The 9441-nt window shown below is 61.9% G+C and overlaps 1 protein-coding gene across 3 annotated transcripts in view; it reads right to left on the reverse strand.

The window, feature by feature from the left end:
* The window catches only part of ARHGAP26 (Rho GTPase activating protein 26), a 103051-nt gene extending 94154 nt beyond the window's left edge, over nt 1–8897 (reverse strand). For all 3 annotated transcript variants that reach the window (XM_082291210.1, XM_082291209.1, XM_082291211.1), the window contains exon 1: nt 8654–8897. In XM_082291210.1, the coding sequence (XP_082147336.1) occupies nt 8654–8807 (154 nt within the window). In that variant the 5' untranslated portion in view covers nt 8808–8897. The remainder of the gene's footprint in view (nt 1–8653) is intronic.
* Nucleotides 8898–9441: the final 544 nt, after the last annotated feature.

Here is a 9441-nt window from a genome sequence, read left to right on the forward strand (position 1 = left end):
AAAGAATAAAAAGCCAGCAAAGGGACGCTGTACCAGGCAGTGTCAGGAAAAGGCACATGCCAAGTCTTTTTACAGGTCACTCGGCCCAGAGAACCCTTCACACCTCCCTCATTGCGGATCATGGAATCCCAGACTGGTTTGGGTCGGAAGGGACCTTAAAGCTCATCTCATTCCACCCCCTGCTACAGGCAGGGACACCTTCCACTAGCCCAGGCTGCTCCAAGCCCTGCCTGAGGTCCAAAGTGCAGGGAAGGCTGAGGAAGCAGCACCCAGCCCTTGGCTGTCCCGTCGCCCCCGCGCTGGCACAGGCGGCTCCGGCGCACGGCTGCGCCCGCCGCTCCACGTGCCAGAGCCAGATGGTCCGGAGGCTGGTGTGCTTCCCACAGCTCCAGCTAGAAACCCGCCTGGCATCGCGGCACAGACATCCCCTTCCCCCTCGGCGCCACGGTGCCCACGCCACAGAGCATCCCCAGCGCACCCCCTGCGCCCCAGGAGGGCCGTGACTCCCCAGCTCCCACCAGCAGCTGGGAGCAGAGGAGCGCAATTCCCGCTTCCTCCACGCCACACTTGAGACCATCCTTGCCATTAACAGCTGGGGCGATGCCCTAAAGATCCCGCCCTGTCAGGAGCCCACGAGCCCAGGGCCACCAGCGCGGTGACACCGGCTGGAAGCACCTTTGGTGCGGGGAGCACACCAGGAAAACGGGGAAAACATCGCTGTCCCCGCCGGCGCGGTGACAGCCGCTCGCGTGCCCGGGGGAGGACGAGGGGGATGATTCACACCAGAGCGAACAAACTGTGCAGGTTCTCGTACGATCTCCCCCTCGCTTTGCCTCCCCTCCCACCCATCACGGTCACGCTACAGCTACTCATCCCGGCGCTCCTGGGAAGTGAGGGATGAAGTAACCCGAGCCCAGCGATGGATCCCTGGCACAGCGCGTCCTGCCGCTGTACTGCTCCTGGATGCTGCAGAAGGGCCCCAGAATGCCCCAAACCAGAACCACAGCGTGAGCAGGGTTTGCTTGGGCACACTGGCACCGCTGCTGCCCCTCGGATACGGTGCGGGGACTGAAGCCCCTCTGCCAGGGTGCAGGAATGCCAGCCCCTGAGCAGCCCTGCCCGGGTTGTGCAGGGATGCTGTCCTGGCTTTGGCATTGCTCCTGGGGTTCAGGGAGAAGCACACCACGATTTTAGGGTGCCTGTGGGGAGAGGATGAAAACAAAGGGGTTGGTGGTCCTCCTCTGCCAGCCGGGGAGGGGTCTGGCAGCACAGCAAGGGCAGAAGCGACTCACCCCATCCCACCCCTGCTACTGAATCAGCCGGAGAGGCACCACGTGTGCCAACCTGCAGAGAGCACAGGGACACGCGGGCACCGCCGCTGCCTCCCACCCTCCCCTCAGCAACCATGGGAACGGCATCTCCTCACACGGATTCCCAACGTCACTGTGAGCTGCTGCCAGCAAAGGAAAGGAAAAAAAGGAAACCTAACGAGCCCACCACCCCCAGCTCGTGTCCAGGGCACACAGGTGATGCCACACACCTCTCGGTCTGGCAGCACTGCAGAAACAAATGGAGACAGATGACTCAAGCTGTGCCAGCACATCTGCAGCCTGGGGAAAACAGCCTCCTGACCCAAATCAGGCAAATCTGCTCCATGCTGGAAGCATGAACAGGACACAGCATGTAGTAGACTCCCAGTGCTGGAGGAACACTGGGACATCCAACCTGGCCCTTGGCATCCCCTTTCCCAGTCCACCCCCACTGCTCAGAGTCCCTCCCTGGACACAGGTGTGCATTCTTGTCTCCACCAGCTCCAGCAGTGCCAGCCCCTGCCTCTCAGAGCTGCTCTTTATCCCAGTCCATCGCCTGCCATCCCAAAAGGGTGGGTTTAACCTGGCAAAGGACACGTGCTCAGTGCAGGCCCCGCAGCTCCTCCAGGCTCTGTCCCCACCCCAGCGTATCGGGACATGTGCCCAGAGGTGCTCTGTGGCACGCTCCCAGTTACTGAGATCTCCCAGCCCTGTTCATGAGCCTTCTGTCAGCACAATGTAAAAGATGTAATCACGGACACAGACTCCTCTGCACACCCAAACCCTCGTGCTCACCAGCTTCCCTGCCAGTGCTGCCGACAGCCAGACTCGGCTCCAGCCCAGCCCCACCTCTCACAGCACCTGCTCAGTGCCTGCTGCAGGACCCGAGGAGCCCACCCCGCTCTCCCTGGCTCCCACCATCAGTCCCCAAACCTGCCAGCACTGCGGGGTCGTGGCTGGGGTGGGATCCCCCTGGGAGACGGGCGAATGCTCCCTGGGGATGTTGTGAGGATCCTCCCACATGGATCACAAGCACGGCAGTGCACACGGGGGAACCGCTGCAGCATCCACACGCGGCAAGTTTCCCTCTGACAGCCAGGCAAAGACAGGTGGGATAAGTGTGCAGCCCTCTGGGGCCAGCCCTGCCAGCACCACGATCCCTCCAGGGCTCACAGTGCAGACCCACCACCACAAAGAGCACCTCCCAGGAAGGAATACGCTCCGCTTGCTAATTTCCACTGGGGAGGAAGAGGAGGATCAACTTGTGCTAGAAATGAAACACAGTATTATCACCTGTCCTACCCCTCATTTGAATAAAATCCCAGACAAGTTATTAAAGATGTGGCTGCACAAGCCACACAGGTCATGCAAAGAAGGTCCTCGGTGCCTCTGGCTCTGCTGGTGCAGGACTGGCTGAGCCATTACCATGTCCCTCCTCCACAGCCCAAAGTATTCCCTACACCAAAAGTTTCCTACAGGAATGAAGAGGGGAAAAATGCACCCTGACACAGAAGAGCCATGTTACACCTTGGCTGGGTGAACAAAGCAGGAAAAAATCAAAGTAAATCATTTTAGCAGCCAAACCCAAACCCACGTGCTTTCCCCAGCCCAGCCCTGTGGTTTGCAAGGCGGAGGGAGAGCCCGGGGGGGCCTGGCCATGCCCCAGCGCTGCTGGGGGGGCAGGCAGGGACCCCCCGCCCCTCCAAGCACGGAGTGACCTCCTTGGGCAACGCATGGATGCCACAGGAAATCCTCTCCAGCCGCAAGGCAGCGATTCCCCGGCGCTGGGAAGGCACAGCCAGGCTGTGCAGCGCTGCAGGTGGCTCACCTGGGCTGCCCCGCACCCTCACAGCCCGTGGGCAGCCGGCACCCAGCGCTCGGTGGCAGCAGCCATGCACCATTTCTCATGGCACAGCCCCACAGAACCGAGTGCCAGCGGTCACAGCAACCCAGCCAGGTGGTTACTGTTGTTTTTGCACCCTCCAGAAAGCACAACGCTCCTTTCCCTCCAAACAGGAGCCTGCAAAGTCCAGCACTCTCCTGGGCAGGAGCACAGCTCTGAGCACTCAGGTTTGCACCTGCACAAGCAGAGACTGTTCCTGGAAAGGCCAGACCTAAACCTCTGAACCTTGATCGCTCCTCTCCTCTGTGATAAGGTGGTGGGAAGGTTTGCGCTGTGACTGTTTTCTTCAGGGACCAAAAGCACAAAAAGGATGAAAATAACCTGAGATGGGCTTTGGATTCCTCCTCCCCAGCACCAGCAGACACCTGGGGCACCTGGGACACACAAGGACCTGTCACCCCAGATGGCACCAGGTTACAAAGCAGCCCCAGATTGGGATCATGCTCCAACACACCCAAGGGCATTCTCCCTGCAGAGGCACACAAGGGCACTTGGAGTGCACAGCACCCTATTATGTACCTGCCCCTTGCCCACCCGAGGCAGGGCTCCCCCAGACCCACTCCCAGGGGGACCGAGTGTGCCGAACCAGGGGTCATGGGGAGCAGGAAGGGAAAGGCAATGACAAAGCGGGCAGTTGGCAGCATTGGCTGTCACGTTTCCTTATCACCTGCCTAAGCCTTGTTTGTGTAAAAAGGGAAATAAGTAAACACTGGGCAAAAGTTTCACTTTCGCTTCCAGACTGTTGCAGATCCAGTGCCAGCTCCATCCGGGACTGGCACTGCTGCCCCACAGCCATGGGCACAGACATTTCATAAAGGCTCGGTTTCAGCAAGACGCTCCTGAGATGTGGAACAGAACCTGTGTGCAAGCACATCCCAGAGTCTGGAACACCAGCAGCACCACCAGGAACCACTCCACCGCTCCAGTTCACATTTTAAGCTGCACAGCAGCTTTGGAGCAGGATGTGTCCCAGGAAAAACCCCACAGCTGCAGCCAAAACCCTGCTGGCATTACCTGTGGTGGCAGCACAGGCCACAGCAGGCACACTGGGGTCAGCCCAAGGGGCAACTCATTAAAATCACACCCTGCAGGCACAGACAGAAGAGAGACCGAACCTCTCTGACAGCCGCACGCACCGGCTGGGAACCTCAGCTGGGAGCAGGGGCAGCCCCAGCTGCTCAGCACAGCCAGCATGGGACACGCTGCTGGGGGGCACAGCTGGCATGAGACCTGTGGGACAGTGCCACAGCATCCGCCCCGGGAATCCGGCGGGGCCAGAGGAGCTCCCAGGCACTGCAGGATCCAGGTCCACCCCAGCAGCACCCCTTCGGTCCTGTCTCTCCTCACAGCTCTGCTGTGACCCGGCCAAAAAAACAGCTAAAGGAAAAGTGATCCAAAACACCAAACCAGCCCAGCTGTGCCTTTTGGGGCATGGGCACCTCTGCCTTTCCCGTGGGAGCCTGGGGCAAGGCACAGCACCATGGGGCCCAGCCCCTGTGCCCCTTGTGGGGAGGGGGTTCACAGAGCCACCCCAGCCCAGCCCCAGCACACAAATTGCAGTCTGTGCCGTGGGAGCACGGCAGCAGCCGGGGCGTGGACGGGTTTGGTGGCTTCAAATTAGTGCCTGGGAGTTGGAAGAAGGAAAATAACCCAGCAGAAACGTGGCAGGGCACCGGGCTGCAGTCAGTGCCTGAAGGGGACAACAGCCCCACAGCCACCGGGACACAGCGCCTGGCAGCACAGGGAGAAGGGCACAGGGAGGAGGAGGGTGCCAGGCTCAGCCCTGTGCCACAGCACAGGGGAGGCGATGGCTGGCAGCCCCTGCACCCCCACATCCTCTATCCCTACATGTGCTGCTTGCGTCCCAAAGCAAGCTGTGGGCATCCCCACATCCCCGTCTGGGCGCCTGGGCTCCAGCTTCCCCTCCATGGAGCACAGGGGCTGGAGGCGATGCCAGCACAGGGACGAGCCTCTGGCTCCCTGCCTGCCCCTCACACGGGCACAGGGACACGCAAAGGGACAAAATCCTTCAGCATCCCTGGACCTGATGGTCACCACAGCTGCTGCGCTGGAGAATGAGCTTCACGGCATCCAGGCTTTGAGTTCATTATTTATGTCACACTTGAAGTCTCTGCATCTGCAAAACTTTCTGAATAATTTATGGATGGTGGATCAGGGAGGAAGAGGGACACGTTTTGCTGAAAACCAGGTCACTGAATACCAGCCAAGCAGCCAAGGGAGACAATGGAAACGGGCACAGAAACTCACTGGGGGAAAAAGATCCAACAGCATTTATGTACACACAGACACACACACTTCAGAGATGCCCTTGGCATCTGAGGATGTTTAGCAAGACCAGCCCTTCAGCAAATGGAGATCATTTTCAACCTTCTGAATTTATTCTTTCTTCTAAGGGAAGGAGAAAATGCTGTGAATCATTCCTATTTCTCTCTGTACCTACACTGAGGGCAAAAGAAGGGCAGAGCAGCCCCTTCACCAAACCCTGGCAGAGACTTTGTTACGTGTCCTCACTCCAGTCTCACCAACCCTGCATGCCAGTGGTGTTGCTCCTGCCCAGCTCTGCAGAGGGCTCTTCCTCTCTCTTCATCTTCCTCCCCTCCACCGCCCCGTCCAAGCGGCCCCTCACCAACACACAGTTACACATTCCCCCCACGCCTGTCTTCACAGAAAGAGGATGTGAAACATTCAGCAGAAAAGGCAAGAGGAAGGAAAATGAGAGAGGATATTGCCGAGACCTCACGTAACTCCGGCTGCAGGCTGTCACACTGTGCAAGGGCCCAGACACCCTCGGAACCCCTCGCTCCGTGGGCAGCATGTCCTGAGCCAGGGGTCTGCTGCCCCCAGGCCTGCCCAGCTCCACAGCCACGTGCCACAACAACAGCTGAGGAGCAGCATGGAGACAACGACAGTGAGATAAGGCCACCATGCCCAGCCATGGGCAGACAAACCAAAACCACTTGGAAACATCAGAAAAAAATAAAAGCCAGCTAAGAGAAGCAAGCGCCCAGTTACAGCCAGGAATGGCCCCCAGATACCACCTGCACAGGCTCACAGGGGTGACATCCCAGCCCCTGCAGCAGTGACACAGGTACAACAACCAGCAACAGGCAGCACAGCAGCTCCTCACCCCTGAGCATCTCCATCCCTGCTGCTGGACACTGGAATGGTCTGTAAGGGCTCATGCAACACATCAGACCTCGGACCCGTCACACACTGAGGGTGACACGTGGGAAGAGCTGGGCCAGATCCCATCCAGCACCAGGGCTCTGCAGGATCAGTCGGAGGGATCACAGCTTGGAGCAGGCACACAGCCACTGAAGTCACTCCTACAGCAGGAGAAGGATGCACAGAGGGCTGAGCATCCCAGCCAGGGAGGGGACACCCCTTCCCAGCCTCCCTGCCCCACACACCCCCAAACACTCCCCCAGAGTACCCTGGGGATCACCCCAGTGCCACACGAGCAGGGGAGGTGGCGGCAGGGCAGGCAGTGGCGGCGCCTGGGCACTGATTTACGCTCTGGCAGAATCAGCGTTATTCCTGTCCCTGCAGCCTGGGCACCACTGGAACTCCCCCCCGGCCCTGTGCAGGAATTAAGGGCTAATCCAGGAACACATTCAATAGAAGCTACAAAACAATTCAGCCATAAAAACATCCTTATCTCCAGAGGCCAGAGAGCGTTCTTCCTGCCCGGTGAGAGCAGCCTGGGGCGTGGGGCCATGTGGCACAGCCACGGCCGGGGGACAGGAGCCCACTGGCAGCCACGAGCCCACAGGGGCTCACAGCACACCCCAAAATACCTGCACACAGCGTGCCCAAGGGCGAGGGCACAGCCAGTCACTTCAGCCAGCACTGCTACGAGCTAACTGAGTAAGCCCAGAGACACCTCGGGACCCACCAGCTCACTCCCAAAATGTATTTTCTTATTTTCTGTGAAGAACAATGCTGTCAGATTTGTTCTGGGATAAAATGAATGCCCCAGGCAGGGCCAGGCACTGGCTGCTTTCAGCAAACGCTCCACAGCAGAACACAGCTCAGACCTGCAGAACCATAAACGCACCCACAGCTGTCGGGTTTGAGATTCTTTTAACCCCAAATGCCAAGAATTGGCACAATGGGAGTCCCTGTAAGCCAGATGTTACCAGCTGCTACTTCAACACAGAGGAACTACACCCATGGGGCTTGGTGTGAGATCAGAAGGGGAGGGAGCAGGAATCAGCCCTTCTGGGAATGGACAGGATGGTGGGAATGGATGGAGCATCACCTGCCTGTGCACCCTGGGGTGACCTCCCTGTCCCACAGCCCCCACAATGACCCTGGCCAGGCTGGTTCATGGCAGGCGATGCTGCAGGGGCTCCACGGCACCCGTGTTCACTACGTGCCTGTCATCCCAGGGCACAGACCGGTGACCATGCATGCTGCCAGTGTGCTGGGTACAGGAACCCCCCTGGATGGGGAAGCGCCCTGTGATTTGGGCCAAAGAAACTTAAAAACAGAAAAAACCCAAATGACCCCATAAAGGAACAGCAGGAACAGAGCCACAGCTCAGGGAGCAGTCCACCCAGCACAGCACCCCGAGGGCACAGCCCCCCCCAACCCTGGCAGCGAGTGGCCATGCTGAGGTGTCCCCAACCCCAGCCGTGGGGACAGGAGCCAGCCCAGCCTGGGCATTAAGGGGGACCGGGATGCTGCCAGCCACAGGTGAGGGTCTCCCCAGCCCTGGAGCCGCAGCCTGCGTCGCTGCATCCCCCTTCCACCCAGACCCCTCCACACTGGTTTTTGCAGCTTTGCGCCACCTCCACTTCCCCACTGAGGCGGAGAGGACGGCACTGGAGGGGTCAGCTCGGGCAGAGCCACAGCGGGGACACCGGGCATCGCCCACCCTCAGCAGAGAGGGGAGAGAGGATAACCGGAGGGGGCACGGCACTAACCCATCACCCCAGAAAACCACTCCCGAAGGACGCGACCCCCGAGGGCCACGGACCGGGACCTGCTGGACCAGGACCAGAATCCCACACGTCCCAATGGACACGGCCACACACATCCTTGATGGACCGGAACCCTGCACATCCCGATGGATCCACCCTGATGGACCACACATGTTTAGATGGACTGGGGCAAGGCCCGTGCATGTGCCGATGGGCCAGAACCGGGACCGCACGTGTCCCCATGGACCACGGCCAGGCACATCCTGATGGACCACGCACGTCCTGCTGGACCAGAACCAGGACCAGGTACGTCCCCACGGCCCAGCCGCACCACAGCTCGCCGGGGGGACACGGGTGGGCGCAGGTGGTCCCGGATGGAGGAGCCCCCGGCCCGGGGGCGGCGCGGGGCGGGCGGGACTCAGCGGGCGGGCCGGGGCCGGGGGGCGGGCAGGGGTCGCGGGGTCCCGCAGGGCCGCCCCCAGCCCCGCACTTACTCTTGAGGGCGGCGACGAGCGACTTCCCGTCCTTGATGAGCTCCTTGATGAACTTGTTGGTTTTGTCCAGCTCGGCCTCGTGGGAGCGCAGCCGCTCCCGGAACTGCGGACTGTCCAGGCAGCACTCGCTGAACTCCAGCGCCGGCAGCCCCATGCTGCCCGGCACGGCGGGGGAGAGCACGCAAAAATCCGGAGAAAACGAAAAGCGGAAGGGCTTTCAGGGCGCGGCGCGCAGCCGCCTGTGCGGGCGGGCGGCGGGAGCGCGGTGCCGGGCCAGGCCGAGCCGAGCCGAGCCGAGCCGAGCCGGGGGAAAGGAGCCGCGCCGGGGGCGGAGCTGCCGCCGCTCTGGGGCCGCCGCCCGGGCCGGGCCCGCCCGCGCCGCCCGCCCGCACCGCCGCCGCCGCCGCGCCCCCCGCGCCGCCAGCCAATGGGAGCGCCCCGCCGCCTCCTCTCCCCGCCCCCTCCGTCCGCTCGGCCAATCAGCCGCGGGGGTGGGGGCGGGGCGGGGCCGCGCCCTCCCCGCCGCTCCCGCACCTGGGCCGGCCCCGCCCCGGGCAGAGGCGGCTCCGCAGCGGCGGCGCCGGGCCCGGCCCTGCCCCGCGACCCTGCCCGGCCCTGCCCCGCGACCCTGCCGCCCGGCCCTGCCCCGCGACCCTGCCGCCCGGCCCTGCCCCGCGACCCTGCCCGGCTGCCCGCGACCCTGCCCGGCCCTGCCCCGCGACCCTGCTGCCCGGCCCTGCCCCGCGACCCTGCCCGGCCCTGCCCCGCGACCCTGCTGCCCGGCCCTG

Source organism: Coloeus monedula, assembly GCF_965178545.1.
Source record: "Coloeus monedula genome assembly, chromosome: 15".
Classification (NCBI taxonomy): Eukaryota; Metazoa; Chordata; class Aves; order Passeriformes; family Corvidae; genus Coloeus; species Coloeus monedula.